Source organism: Sminthopsis crassicaudata, chromosome 3 (assembly GCF_048593235.1).
Source record: "Sminthopsis crassicaudata isolate SCR6 chromosome 3, ASM4859323v1, whole genome shotgun sequence".
Taxonomy (NCBI): domain Eukaryota; kingdom Metazoa; phylum Chordata; class Mammalia; order Dasyuromorphia; family Dasyuridae; genus Sminthopsis; species Sminthopsis crassicaudata.
The window spans coordinates 469,911,494-469,928,046 of record NC_133619.1 but is presented as its reverse complement, the minus strand read 5'-3'; the positions used below and the strand labels follow the sequence as shown (position 1 = coordinate 469,928,046).

General features: G+C 32.2%; 1 protein-coding gene across 1 annotated transcript in view; it reads left to right on the top strand.

The window, feature by feature from the left end:
- Nucleotides 1–16,553, top strand: part of NBEA (neurobeachin) — a 699,286-nt gene that overhangs the window by 552,565 nt on the left and 130,168 nt on the right. Inside the window, 3 exon segments of the mRNA XM_074303499.1 lie at nt 7,851–7,968; nt 8,274–8,376; nt 11,544–11,659. Of these exon segments, the coding sequence (XP_074159600.1) occupies nt 7,851–7,968; nt 8,274–8,376; nt 11,544–11,659 (337 nt within the window).

Below are 16,553 nucleotides of genomic sequence, written 5' to 3'. Positions count from 1 at the left end.
CCCAAATGCTTATCTCCCTACCCACCTTCAAATTTAGTCTCAATAGGCACCTTCATTGCATGTAGGCATACCTAAATGTCCTTCTTCATTTAAAAAAAGTTTATTTTAACCGTCTTCCCTCAAAATATTATTTTATATCCCTCCCTTTCACTACAAATTTAAGTAATACTTCTCAATCTCTTGAAATTATACTAACAACCATGCCTTTCTATTAGACTGTTTACTGAAAGGCTTTTAAATGGTTTTAACTTTTAAATCAGTCCTCTTTTCTCAGTTCTTATATTCTGATAACTTGCAGCCTTTGACTATAGATGGGTATTCTCTTTCTCAGATTTCTGGGGTATTGCTTTTCTCTGTTTTGTTGTTGTTTGTTTGTTTTTTGTTTTCCCCACAATTGGGCCTATTCTTTCTTAGTATCTTTTCAAGCATCATCATTCCCTATCTTCTAAGCTTTTCCTGAATTTCTGCTGGGCTCTCTTCTCTTCTCTTCTCTCTGTAATCTCTTCCTTCTTAATCATTCCCATAGATTTTATTATTATCTTTTAAGCAACTTACTTCAAACTACCTAACCTTGCTTTTCAACTTTAGCCTGATTTTGCTAACTGTTTTTTGGACATCTTTATCTTTATGGCCTAATAGTATCTTAAATTCAATTTAACAAAAAAAAATCACTGTCCTTCAAACTTGCGCATTCCTGTCAAGGCCACTATCATCCTCCTATTAACCCAGATTTTATAGACCCATGACATTTTGAATTTCACTTCGCTTTCTTATCTTCTTATACCTAATAAGTTTCCAATTCTTGACAATTTTACCTTATCCAAGTGTTCTTGAATATTCTTCACACACACAGTTACCACCACAGTTCATGTCTCCAGATCCCTTTTCCCAGAGTTGTTATAAAAATATCCTAAGTGGTCTTAATGTTTCTACCATCTTCCTTTTCCAATCTATCTTCTATGCAGTTGCCAAAATTATCTAAGATACAAACCTGACCAAAACCCTACCCAAAAGCTTTCATTTCTTCTCCCTTACATCTTGATTAAAATATAAGCTTCCTAGCCTGGCACTTGAGGACTTCCAAGATCTTCCTCCAATATATAGATATGGACATAGATAGACATATATATATGTGTGTATGTTTAGTCTTACTGATACATCAGTCATTTCTGAATTTTAGAGGCTGGAGTGGGGAAGTAGGGTGGTATGGTTTTATTTCTGTGTTCCTCGTATTTTGCTTTTCCCTACTATAGGGAGTTAAGGTTTCCAGACCTACTGAATTTTTTATCACAACAGTTTTCTTCTCTTTAAAGGAAATTTTAATGGCAATTTAAAGAAGAAATTTAGCTGTTTGACCCACTGATAGCCAATCATGTGGCTTTTGTATGTCAGTAAACCCTCAAATGATTAAAAAACGTTGGTTAGGATCAACAGTGGGCAGTGGGAGGGTATAGATTGTTATAATCTATATTATAAATATATCCCATTTCTATTATTACCAGTGAATCATTTTACTAAATATTGCTTTATTGTAGTGTAATATCAATAGATTTAAATTACAAAATATTTTAAGACTTAGTCTCATTATTTCAGTTCTATTTATAGTAACTTTATTAAAATGAGCATGTAAAGTGATTATATCAGAATCCTATTCAAAAATCTTCATTGTTCTTCATGTTATCTATAGAATTTTTTTTAAAAAATTCTTAAAGTGGCAATTAAGGTTCTTGCTATATAGCATCAATCTTATCTCATATTACCTAAACTTTTTATATTTTTATATTCCAGCCAAGCAGAAACATAATATGTTTCTATACTTTCTTCCTGGAACATGCTTTCTGTAAAATAGAAAGACTTTCCATGAATTTCTTTTTTTGATGAAGCCTGGCCCAGTTGCCACCTCCTCAGTTCCCTTTTCCCTATTTCCTTTCCTACCTAGAAGTAAACCCTTCCTCCTTCATGTCTAATCTTTCTCTGTATTCAATATATATGAGCATGAGGCAATAAACATTTAATAAGGTTTTATCTGTTCTCAAATTTGGGATGAAAAATAATCCCTTCCCTCAAACAGTTTACATTCTACTGGGAATATATTAACTATATACAGATAAATGAGTAGAAGATGATTTGAGAAAAGAAAACACCAGTTAAACAATCATAGAAGGTTTCCCTTGGAAAATATCTGATAAACCTAAAGGTTTTAAGGTGAGAGAATATTATTCCATATAATGGACAATCCATCAATAGAAGTGTAAGGTAGAAATAAACAAGTTTAGTTGGACCATGGAATGTGTAAGGGGCAGATGGCTAGAACCAGATTGTGAAGATCATTAAATGCCAGGAGAAGATGTGGATATTTTATCTTAGAGGCCAATATGGAACTCCTGGAAAGTTTTGAGCAGGGGAATGGTATGCATTGTCAAACCTGTCTTAAGGAAATTAACTTGGTGCTGTAAAACCTCTTGGAATGGTCAATCAAGTAAGTTAGAGGTAATAAAGTCCTGAACAGGGTACTAAGATGTAGAGAATGAACTGTATCTAGAAGTTAAATGACTTACCGAAAGTCACACTTCGAAGAAAAAGAACCTAGGTCTTCCTGACTCTTAGCCCAGTAGTCCAGCCCTTTCATTTTAGTGCCTCTGTTTTTCCCAAGGGGAGAATCATTTAAACATTTACTATCCCCAGCAAATCACCTAAGAGATTTTTGGTATATTAATCCATAGCCTCAATTCTGGATATTTCTCTCATGATTTGGTCAGATTTAAGCATTGTCTTTTTCAGTGCCTTCCCCTAGTGCCTTTTACTGAAGAGTCTCAGCAAAGACCACATATTCTTAATTTGAAAATAAAGTCTTTGATGAGAGTCCAGGTCTACTATAGCTGGTAGGCTTGATAATTACATTCATACCATATTTCCATATATATGATTTAAAAACAAATGTATAACATTTTACAAAAATGTTACCTGTCTTTGTTTTGCAAAAGCCCGTTCCAATCTAAAAAAGAAAAATTGAATTTTTTGCTTTCAACAAAATTTTCGTCCCAATAAAACTCTCAGAATAAATAGGGATCTGAGTTGATGAGAAATCAATACCTAATTTTCTGATGAAAAACCAGTTTGGCTAAAAATTCCCCAGGGTTCTGAGAATGCATAGAGGATGGTTTCTTAAACTTTTTCCATTTACGACTCTTTTTCACCCAAGAAATTTTTACATGACTTCAAGTATATAGGTATTTAAAAATAGGTATGTAAATCATTTACTGATAATAAAACATAATTTTGTAAACCCCACATTCAGTTATGAGATCACAAACCACAGTTTAAGAAGCTGGGGCATAGAGCACCTAAAATTTCTTCAATGAATCCCTACAACACAAAGGTTATTCCAAATACTTGCTCAAACTAATCTTGCATTAGAACAAATAGATTAAATTTAAAAGGGATCAAACTCAGATATGATCCCCACCACCACCCATAAAGAAGGTATAGAGTTCCCAAAAAGTATTATTAAGCACTTGAGATTGATTGCTGAAGGTTTCTAGATTATCTGACTATTCCTAATCTGTGAAGTTGCCATCCTGTGCCACTGGCAACATGGTAGGATTAGAGTCCCTTCTTTACTACCTCTCAAAACTCTCCAAAATAAGAATTATATAAAAAGAGATAAAGCAATTTTAACTCCCCATTGGATTTTAAGCTCTTTGAGAAAAGGGACTGCCTCTTTTTGTGTACCTGGCACAGAATATATGCCTAATAAATATTGATTGATTTGTTGATTGAGCTCTACCACTTTAGGAACCTTACCTGGCTTTGGTAGGTTTGAGAATTATCAATATAAAGATGATAATTAAATATGTGAGAATGAATGAGATTACCAAGCAAGATAATATAGAAAGAGTAGAGAAGAGGGCCCTATGGGACCCTCATGGAACTGTGGATTATGGAATAATCAGGAATACCTGATTATTAGGCTTTATCTGGTTGAAGATTCAACAAAGGAGACTAAGAAGAAATTGTCAGATAGGAAGAGAAACAAAGAATTTAAGAGAGATAAGAATATTGAGGAGAAGCAGGAGATTAACAGTGTAAAAGGTGTACAAAGGTTGAGAAAAATGAAGACTGAGAAAACCCTATTGTATTTGTCGATTAGGAAATCATTGATAACTTTGGAGAGGAATTTCAGTGGAAAGATGGATGTAAAGCCAGATTAAAAGGAAGTTAAAAAGAGAATGAGAAGAGGAAAAAATACAGCTCTTTTTTATAGATGGCCTCAAGGAAAAAGATAACCTTGGGATAAAGATAAGAGATTAAAATTTTCAGTGATTTTAGGAGAAAGAAAAGTCAGTTAGAGAACTTGAGCATATAAACTATACAAACCAACCAGGAAGATAGTAATAACAGGAGGAAATATGGCCTCCAGATCAGTTAAAAGAGTCCATATATCTGGGTATGGCAAGATAAAAGAAATTGACTTAATGCCATTTTGAGGCAGAGGCCTTTGTGGATTCTCAGGAGAGCACAAAATCACAGTATACTGTTCCTGAATATTTTAGAAGAGAAATAAAAATTATAGCTTACACAACAGAAAAAATCAGAGCAGAAGAATTTGAATCCATGGTGTCAAAAAACAAGAAAGAGAACATCTATACACCAAAGAGAAGCAAAAAGCCACAATGTTTAAAAAAAAAAAAAAAAAAAAAAAGACTGATCTCAACTTAAATATGTCTTCTAAAAGAATACAAGTCAAAAAAACCTGAACCACCCTTATGCCCAAATCTTAATAACACATAAAAGTGTGAATTGAAAGAATCCACAAATTGCCTCCAGAAAAAAAAAATAATATACTATAAATGCTTTTTTGAGGTACCAAGATTCTGAGATGCAGATATCAGCTTCTGCACTTGGAATGGTCACAGAAATTCTAGAGATATTAGATTCTTAGGCATTCAACCATGTATGAACTATATTAAAGAAGCTGTTTTATAAAAGAGTTGTCTTAGAAAATTATCTAATTTCAGCCTGAAAACAAAAGAAAATAAAAATAATTTTTTTCCCTCAGGCAGATTGCAGCAACACAAATGATATTACAAATATATACTGAATGAATATAGCACTCTGTCTAAGGTACCACCTTACCTCAACTTATACTCATAGGTTTAATCTCCAAGGGAGCAAACATTTCTGGTTCAGGGTGTTCTATGGGTCCACTCATTTGTGTGTTTGCCTTTACTTTTTATCTAGTAATGGTTATTAGTTCACAGCAAGATACCATTGTGCTTTCTCTTCTCATAGTATTCTCATTTGGCTCCCCCAGATGCATTCATGGTTAGACAAATTGCTTACTTAGCTGGATTTTCTTGGCCTTTTCCACTCCACAGCTTACCTCTTCAGTAACAAGGCTCATTTTCCAAGAGGTGGGGAGCAATTATCTCTAAAGATCTGAGTTTTTCTTTGAACTTTGTTTTCAGCTAACTACAAAGCCCACACTTCTCAGGACTATCTCTGGTCTCAAATCACTCAGAGAATGTTTTGCTTTTTGAAGTCCATTAGAAGCTGGCTGATTTTCTAGCCATTCAGTAGTTGACTGCCTTGTAATTCCATCATATTTAACTAAACAACATGGTTCTACCTCCTAAAGGAATAGCAGTGCAAATGCAGATTTGAATACTTCCTTTCCTTTAAAACTATACACAGGTTTTTCCTTTGTTACCTGCCCCTTATATTGCATAATTTTTTCAAATGAGATAATCCCTGATCATTTCTCCCAGGTGTCTCAAAATGTCATATTGATGGGGGAGGGGGAGGTTTCCTATCATTTTTCAATTCCTAATTACTATTGTTCCTAATTATTCTATTTCATTCCAAAAAAACCACTTCTTATATAAATAAATGAATGTAAAATTATTTATTAAGCACCTTTTGTTCTAGGCATTATACTAACCAATTAAGCAACACAAATGAATCCGTATCTATCTGGAAGTATATACCTCATTTTATTCCCATTGCATAGTCTACCACTTCATTGCTAAATGACAGGAAGCATTCTAATTTCCACATCATTCTTCTTGCGTAATTTCTTATTTGTACGATATTCCTCTCAGTTGAAGAATACTGAGTATTTCAAAACTTGAAGCTATAACCAAAAGAATCACCACCACCCCTGCAAAAATAAATAAATAAATAAATTATAAAAAACAAAAACAAAAAGGTGTGTTTTTATTTCAGGGAGAAGTTTTAGGTCATTAAAAGGATTTTATCATTTCCCAAGGCAGTCTAGCTTGCTCTTGTTCAATCCAGGGTCCAGGCCATTGTTTCTTTTCAACATCTGTTCTACTATATATAAACCAATGGAGAAGCTCTGTGATTGTATATCCAACTGCATGTCATCATTTTGATTACAGGCTTTTTTGTCTAATTTACATTTCTTCTGTAAACCAGCTTAACCCTTTGAATGATTATGGATGTTACTTAGGAGATTACACAATATTCCATTGCTTAATGCAATGAGTACAGTATAATTTCCAAATAACAGTATCATAATAGCTGTCTAGTATAGACCATGCTGGGTAGCCTCCATGATGCTGAGTGCTGTTGTCAAGTATATATCTCCCTGGTTTATGCATCAAAGTGTTGTGAAGCAGGTATTTCCATTTTTTAGAATATCTTTCAAAGAATCTTATGTATGATTTTGACCTATGTATGATAAATGCCTGTTGGAATAAAACTTTTTACATATTTTTGCTTTACCAAATTAAATAATTATAATAACTACAGTAAGATCTTGTATTCTCTAAACCTTCCAGCCAATTTGTGACTCTAAAGGCATGGTATACTTTAAAAATATAATTTGAGATGTTGCCTCTTTCTATCTTAAACTCTATAAATACAGGTGATCTTTCAGAATAAGGTGGCAAAACACATACATACCTAAAAATGACAAGTATAGTCAATTCTTTTGGACTTTTTCTTAAACTTAGACCCAATTTATGTTCAATGTATAAGAAATGTTTGCTTCATCATAAACTACATCTTCTCTATTATTATGAGCAGGTAACTTAGTCTCTCTGTGCTTCAAATTCTTTCATTTCGAAACTAAAGGTTTAGATAAAATCATCCTTATGATCACTTCTGCCTGTGAATTCATTAATCCTCTAGCTTCTTGTTCTTTCACTCCTCCTTTTTCAAGCCATTGATTCCCTGGCTGTCCCTCTTTGGGGTAATTTCTCTCTATATATAGACATGCTCTATCTTTGTGAAACCACTATTTTGCTATATATTCTAGCTCTTCCCCAAGAAAGGCTGGAGACAATATTTCTATTTTGCCTACTAACACAAAATGCCTTTTATGGGAGATGGCATTCAGTGATGTTTCCCTGCTGTTTCCCTAATACTTTATGATTAGGGTCATTTAGTGGCAATGTCAAATGTCACTTCTGAAAAGAGACCTTGTCCTGTTCTAGATTTGAACTCAGAAAAATGAGTCTTCCTGACTCCAGGCCTAGTACCCCATCCACTGAGCCACCTGCCCAACGCTACGTCTTATCTTTCCATTTTTAGAAATGTTGTGTTTTTAGTGGTTGAGTAGACTCAAATAATGCCTAAACATATTTAGTGACTAGTAACTTAATCTTTATCCCTTTCATTTCCCATCAGTGATATTGTTAAAAATTAGAAAAATCAAACCTTTTGTAAATAGGCATTAAACAATTAGTGATATAGTCAGACTTTCATAAATTCAAACTGATAAGTCCTTAAACTGATTGAGACCAAAAAAAAATAGTATTATGTGTGTTTGTGTGTATATGTGTGTATAAATACATATAGTAACTCTTTTTAACTTTTTATATTAGGTTCTTGCATATACAGAGGGACTTCATGGAAAATGGATGTTCAGCGAAATTCGAGCTGTATTTTCAAGACGTTATCTTCTACAGAACACTGCTCTGGAAGTGTTTATGGCAAACAGAAGTATGTCTCTAAATATTTCACAGGAAATTGTGCTCATAACTTTAAAATTTTAAATTATTGAATATTGTCTGAAATTATTCTTTATCTTTTTTCTTTCTTTCATTTGTCCTGCTTATATCCAAGAAAAACTATTTCTCATTTTGACCCCAGCTATTTTCTGCAAAGAATGTAAAAAAAAAGTTGTTTTTTAAGATAATGCATTACTATAACAAATAAATCAATACACAAGACTTAAAACTTATATTGTAAAATTTATGGTTTTTTGCTTTTCTTGTTTTCTAAATCACATTTTTTTCCTCATACAGCCTCGGTAATGTTTAACTTTCCTGACCAAGCAACAGTAAAAAAAGTTGTGTACAGCTTGCCTCGGGTTGGTGTAGGAACTAGTTATGGTTTGCCACAAGCCAGGTAATTGTACTGTGTTGCAAATTTTTTTGTGATTTCTTAATATAGTTCAAATTCAATATAATAGCTATAGGGTAGTTATACTATTATAACTAATAAGTTATGTGTGCTCCAGAAATCAAGGAATATTCTCTATTTGTAAATTGTTTGAAGGAAAGTATATTTCTGCAAATACAAGCTAAATTTCAGGAATGAAATTTATTTGATAGAAAAAAATATATTTTCTACTAAATTCAGTTAGCATTTGTTAAATGCATTTTGTCTATTTAAAACCCCTTGCTTGCTGTCTGGGAACACTGATATTCTAGTAGAACAAAAAGATACTCATGCATATGATTTTTGAGAAACAATGTACATGATAAATGCACATATTGGTACAGACCAAAGAGGTTTTTGAAGTCTTAAAAAGAAAGTTATTGGGAGCAGCTAGGTGGCGCAGTGGATAGAGCACCAGCCCTGAAGTCAGGAGCCCCTGAGTTCAAATTTGGCCTCAGACACTTAACACTTCCTAGCTGTGTGACCCTCAACAACAACAAAAAAAAAAAAAAAAAAAAGAAAGAAAGAAAAAAGAAAGTTATTATGAACAAAAGTTGGGGAACAAGAGATAGTTTTATGGAACATGTGACTTTTGGCTTGGTCTTTAAAAGTTGTATTAAGAATTCAACAGATGAAAGGGAGGAAGCAAGACACAATAGACATAGGTAACAGACTGATTAAAGTTATGAAGACTGAAGTGCTTGAGGGATCGATAGTTATGCAATTTGATCGAAGCATAAGTACATATAGATACAGATTATATGAGCTACAGATAGATAGATAGAGTGATAAAAATGGGGAAGACCTCATCTCAGGAAAAATAATTTTAACTTTATTTAGAAGATACTATGAAACCGTTGCAAATTTAGAATAAAGGATTGATAGATACAAGGAGGAAATTAGACAGTCAGTCAACATGTATTAAGCTCCTACTTTGTGCTAAGTACTATAGTAGGTGAAAAAAATAATTTAATTAGGAAACTATATAGTAGATACAGTAATGAGTATCTGTACTCTAGTTAAATAAACAATCATTTATTAAATGCTGCCAAGCACTATGCTGAGCTCGCATATCTTTGTCCTCAAAGAGCTTACATTCTAAAGGAGAAAAAATATTAAATAAAAGGAAGCTGGAAAGATGTAAATACCCAGTGTAGAGAAACAGGGTCAGGAGTACAGCCTAGAAAGATAAATGAAGACATGGATAGCAGAGGAACTTCCAAAATGAAGAGGTTTCTGCAGCATTAGGGACGAAGTCTAAGTAAAGTATCAGAAGTGCAGCTTTGAGGGGAAAGAAGATAGGACTGACATGGATATTCTCTTTAGAGGGGAAGTTCTGGGAAAAACTAGCCAATTAGAGGGAAAAGATGCAGAGGAAGAAGCTGATCCCTTTGTATGAAGTCTGAAACTGGAAAATAGAGAGGAATCATGATGGGTAAAAATGTTACCAGTAGAAAGAGAAGCAATAGAATTTTGATAACTGTAATAAGATATGAGAAGTAAAAAAGAAATAGTTAAAAATAATCCCAGAAAGTTGAATAAGAGAGCCTAAGTGAATGGTGAGATCATAAGAAAGGACAAGTTTAGGTAACTAGTTCAGTTTTGAATACATTGAGATTGAGGTACCAGTGGTGAGGTACCATATTCATGAGAATATGTCCCATAGACAGTAAGAGATATGGGTCTGAAACTCAGAAAAAATATCAGGAGCAGAAGCAGAGGTCATAATTGAAATTATTAGAGTGAATGATACTGTTTATTAAGGAAATAGAGCACAAAAAACTAGGGTACAAACTTTGAGAAATACTAAATATAGGATACTAGGAGTATCTGTAAATATATATAAATTATAGCCTAAAAATCTGATTATTTACGTTTAAGAAGAACTTTCTCAACTATGCATGGTATACTAAAAATATCTATAAGACAGAAACAATTTTGACCATAAAAGAAATTCTATTTTCTATATGTCATATGAAAATTTTTTTGTTAGCTAATAAAACTCTTAGAATATCAGAATGTGTGATTAATATACATGTATTTAAGGACCTCCTAAGTACCAAAAACTGTACTAAACATTGAGAGTTTAAGTACAAGGTAATGGCAGTTAGGTGACATAAAAGATAGACCTATGAGTCTAGAATTCCAGCTTCAGATACATACATGTAAGTTTTGGCAATTCACTTAACCTCTGTTTCTTGACACTGTGCTAAGCACTTTACAAATATTATGTCATTTGATTCTCCAAACAGTCCTGAGAGATAGGTGCTGTTCTTATTCCCATTTTACAGTGAGAAAACTGAGGCAAATAGAGGTTAAGTGACTTACCCAAGATATTATATAACTAGTAAATATCTAAGATAGGATTTAAACTTGGGCTTTCTTGACTCTAGGCCCAACATGCTATTGACTATACTATCTAGCTTCCTCTATAAATACAAAATGGAGAATGTATTGAAGGTTTTGAAGGAGAAAAATAGAACAGGACAATGGTAACTATTCTATATTTATAAGTTATTTGGAAGTTTGGGTAACAAACTTCTATTGATTAATGATCTTGATACAATTTCTGTAATTACTTACTCTTGTTGTTATCTTTTTCATAGGCCAGTTTTTGATTTGTCACTGTTGAAAGAATCCACTTTGTTAACAGCAGTATATTGCAAGCATTAAATAGGATTACTTTTAATCGAAAATATCATGTAAAATTTAACATACCATATTCTCAATAACAAATCTTTCAGGTGTTAGTCAAATCTAGTATTTCTTTTAAAGTGTAGTTAGTGTTTATTGATTTAAAAAATAGTTGAAACACTATTTAGATATATAATAATGGTCATTGAAGTTATTCACTTGAATATGTATGTCATGTATACATAAATTGTATTTAACTTATACTTTAACATATTTAACATGAATTGGTCAACCTGCCATATGGGGGAAGGAGTGGGGAGAAGGAAGGGAAAAGTTGGAACAAAAGGTTTTGCAATTGTCAATGCTGAAAAATTACCCATGCATATATCTTGTAAATAAAAAGCTATAAAAAAAGAATATGTATGTCAGATAATATTTAGTTCATTATGAATTGAAAATACTTATAGCTTCAAAATATCAAATTTATATTTAATTATTAGGAGAATATCCTTGGCCACCCCTCGACAACTTTATAAATCTTCCAATATGACACAACGTTGGCAAAGGCGAGAGATCTCTAACTTTGAATATTTAATGTTCCTCAATACCATAGCAGGTAAGGCATCTGATTCTTTAATCCCTTAAAAACATATTAATGTTTGTCAAAATCATCAGCATTATCATTGATATAATATATTGATATCTTTTGAATTTATCTACAATCTTATATTAGATTATTAAGATTCATATTGTTTTATTAGAAAATATACAACATAGCACCTAAGTTTTAGATTTTATTGATAAAGAGACTATTTCTTGCTCTCTCTGACAGCTTTGTCTGAAGCTTTATTAGAGTCAACAAACCTTTGTCAGGGAGTATCTGGAAATAATAATGGGAAAATATAATTTCACTACTTTGTCATTTTCAGCAACAGCAGTTAGACAGGAGAATAACAACAGTATTCTGCCTCGTACAGATGTCACCTAGATTGTGCAATGATTGGATTATAGCATCTTTTCTTCTTTAGATAAGACCTTCAAAATAAAATATAAAATCAGATTAACTATTTTAAATAGTGAATAACTGCCTTCAGCAAAGCCAGTACTATATTTGCAAATTAAAAAGAGGCGTTGGTTTTTTGCTAATCTAGTGATTTTTGTTAATTAAGCATATTTGTGAGATTTTTCCTTTTTTTTTTTTTTTTATTTCTAAATCATAGGGTCAGTTGGAAAGAAATGATTTTTGTTTTATTCATTATGAATAATAAAAACTTACAGATTGTTCAACACTGTCATTATTTTTTTGTCACATAAAAATTCCAAAAACAATGGAAAGTCATTCTTACTGTGGAAGAAAATGATCATTTTTAACTTTACCAGTAAATCAAGTACTCCAAGGCAGAAGTACTATTATAGTGCTTTGATAATAGGATTATGTGTCTTATATTTGCTCAGGATACTAATTCCAGAGAGCTTTGTACCTGTTCAGAAATATGGACAGCACAGGCCAGCTTGAATCTTTTCCTCAAATATTACACATAGTAATGTAGCAGAATATTTTTCATGTTACTTTTAAACCAGTTCATTTTATTCCTTGCATTTTATAAATATAATTAAGGCTTTGACTAACTGGTCATTGATAATTTTTCTCAAATTTGGTTTCTGGCAAAATTATCATCTGGAACATTATTTTTCATGCAACAACAACAAAAAAGGAGCCAGGCAATCAATAATGTGGTCTGATTATTAATCAGTTATCATATATTCTAAAAATATATTATGTTTGATATTTTTGGTAATTTTATTCCAAAGAATTTTGTTATATATAGAGACTGCTTTGCTGACATTGACTTTAGAAAAAAGTTATATTAACTTATTTTAAGTAATTACTTTTTTAAATAACATAAAGTCTTAATAGGATATTATAGGAAAGCAAACATTATATAATAGTATATGCTGGACTTGAAGACCTGAATTTAAATTCTACCTCAAACACTTATTAGCTTTGTGATCCCAGGAAAGGTTTTAGTTTCAATTAAATAATCTTACATAAAACTTATAGTTATATAAAACTTTATATTAACCATTAAATTTTGCTTAGTTGTGGCATAGATATGAACTTTTATGAAAAATCATTTCCTTTCAAGAAAAAATCATGAATTTATGGATTACATTGCAAAATTATCTTGGTCTTTCCTATTTAAATGTATCTTTTGAGGGGAAGAAATCTCAAGTCTCCCTCTTAGACCAAGAAAATGCTACTTCCTTTCCTTTGCGGGAAACAAATTCTTATTGTACTTAAACTCTCTAATCCAGGAGACTACTTGTAATATGATGTCTCTATAACATTGAGGAGAAGAGCTTCCTAGGTTTTCTTATCTGATTAAGATGGAAAAGTGGAACTTAATAACTTCTTGTAGTAATTCTAAATAGCCAAACAACAAGTGTTTATTGAGTGCTTAGTTTATTCTAGATACTGTGATAATCACTAGGGATACATTAGAAAAGCAACAAGTAATTTCTGCTCTTAAGATGCCTACATTGTCATGGAAGAAACAACATAAATATATAGAGGAGATGAAAAATAATCAAAACGGGGAAGAGGTTAGCAACTAGAAACTAGAGGTTAGCAATTAGAAAATGGCTGAAAGAAAATGGGCTTCAAAGTCAGTCTTTAGGGAAGCTAGGGAAGCTGAGAGATGAAGGTGAAGACCAAGAATCAAGTTATTAGAAATACCTAAATTGCTTTGTCTCTAAACATTTTCTTTAAATGAGATGCAGATAACAGACTGAATTATCATCTGTTTATGGCCTCAGCCTCAGCTTAGTTCAGTGACTCATCATCAAAATCATTTACTGAAATCCCACTATGTGAAAGGAATACTAGAAGTATGAAGAAATGCAAAACATGGTTTCTGGCTTAACATATGTTACTCTTAATTATATGTCTTTGTATATTTGTTTGTGTGTGTATGTATGTACCTGTGTATGTGTTGTGTGTGTACATACATGTAGCATATATATATATATGCTACATGTACACACAACATATATATATATATGCATGGGTTTGTATATCCATCTGCACATATATAGATACATAGACATACTGTGGGTTTGATTCCACGTTACCACAATAAAGTGAACTATCTCAATGAAGAGAGTCACTAGTTTTGGGCTTCCCAATGCAGATCAAAGGTATATTTATATTTTACTATATCTATTAAGTGTTTGGTAATATTATATCTAAAAGGTGTACATATTTTAATTTTAAAATACTTCATTGTTTAAAAATGCTATCACCTAAGCCTTCAGCAAATCTTAATCTTTTTTGTTGGTGGAATCTTGCCTTGATATTAATGGCTACTGACTGATAAGGGTGGTGGTTGCTGAAGGTTGGGGAGGCTGTGACAGTTTCTTAAAGTAAGACATCAACAGAAATTGCCATATCAATTGACTCTTCCTTTCACTTGAACATTTAGAGACCATTGTAGAGTTTTTAATTGGCTTAATTTCAATATCGTTGTATCTCAGAAAATTGGGAGATCTGAGAACAGGGAGGGTGGAAGTGGGAAAGTCAGTCAGTGAAGCAGTCTGAGCACACACAACACTTATTGATTGAGTTTACTTTCTTATATTCTTATATTAATTATGGTATTAATATCAAACGCAAACGTCACTGATCACAGATCGCCATACTTTATAATAATAATAATAGTAAAAAGTTTGAAATATTTCAAGAATTACTGAAATGAAATACAGAGACATAATGAAAGACTTACTAGTTGCAGGGTTGTTACAAACTTTCAATTTGTTTAAAAACAAAAAAAGCAATTATCTACAAAGCACAATAAAGTACAATACAATAAACCAAGGTATATCTGTGTATACGTGGATGGGTAGATGAATGTGTACATATATATACAACATATATGTGTGTATGTAAATATGCATGTATACACACACCATACAATTAAGTGTGTATGTTAGCAAGCCACTTGTAGCATAGTTGATAATTGACATTGTAACCAGGGAATTGTTAATTCTTATCTTGATGGCTGTTGACTGTGTGACAGTCAAACAAGTATATGTGATGAACCAAAATTATTTGAAACAATAATTTCAGGGAAAATAGAGGGTATGTAATAAATTGATAAAAATCAACATTTCTGTATAATAACAATAAAACTGAGGAGGAAATGGGAGAAAGAGAAATTCCTTTTAAAATAACTAAAAATGTATAAAATACTTGGAAGTCTACCTACTAACATACATTTTAAAATCATGTAAATAAAACAATTTTTAAAAACAGATGTAATGACATACCTAAATAATTAGAGAAATATCAATTGCCCATGGGTAGGCCCCATCACAAAAAAATTGTCCATGCAAACCTAAATTATTTATTCAGTGCTATGCCAAACTACCAAAGCATTACTGGTTAGGACTAGAAGAAAATAACAAACTTCCTATGGAGGTAAAAAAGAGGTCAAGAATCTCAGTGAAATTTTTTAAAAAGAGAGGATGAAGGAGACTTTAATAGTACCATAACTCAAACTATACTACAAAGCTGTAATTCATTCTAGCAGGAATCCCTATTGGCATAGACCCACATCTCAATAGCATTTATCAAAATAAAGCCAAAATGGGTACATAATTTAGAAAGTGATATTATAAACAAATGAGGGAAGAATGAAAAAAAATTACTTGTCAGATCAATGGATAATGAAAGAGTTTTTGACCAAACAAGAGATAGAGATCACAGAAAGTGAAATGGGAAATTTTGATTATGTTAAGTTGAAAACAATGGTACAAACAAAATTCATATAGCCACAATTAGAAGGTAAACAAAGAAGTTAAAAAAAAATTTAATGATGGAGGATTAAACAAGGAGAAACTGCTAACATTCAAAATGGAGAGATGATACACGTATTTCCTCTAAATTGTAACATCATCAAGAGTCATAGAGTCTAGTTAGACAAGGTCTAGGAGTGATTAAGTTATGTGTTGATGATTTTAAGAATGGAAGGAAACAGGAATACACTGCTTAGGGAGGGAGGTGAAATAGGGAGAAGCATGCCTCATATAATCAGGATGTGCAGATAGACATTTTTGTAGCAAGGCAGGGGGGGGCAGGGAATCTGAACAAGTTAGAGTATATGAAAGTGATGGAATATTGATAAGAATGTCAGTATAACACCTTTTGCTTTGGTAAAAGTTTATTTTTATTATAGAAATGAGAAAATAAGTGGATATTTTTTCCACTAATTTTTACAAGTAAGAGAGCAAAAGAGGGAGTTCTAGGATAATAGTCTCAATATTTAATAAGATCCAAATTGAAGTTCTCAATTTAGAACAAAGGAAAGGAGTATCATGAGAATCTTGGGGGATCAAAAAGGTAGAGACAGCCACCATAGTGGGAAGGATGGGGAATCAATAAAGAATGTTTGCCTTGCTACATTGAGGACCCAAATGAAATTAATGGAACTAATCATTAGAATATCACAATT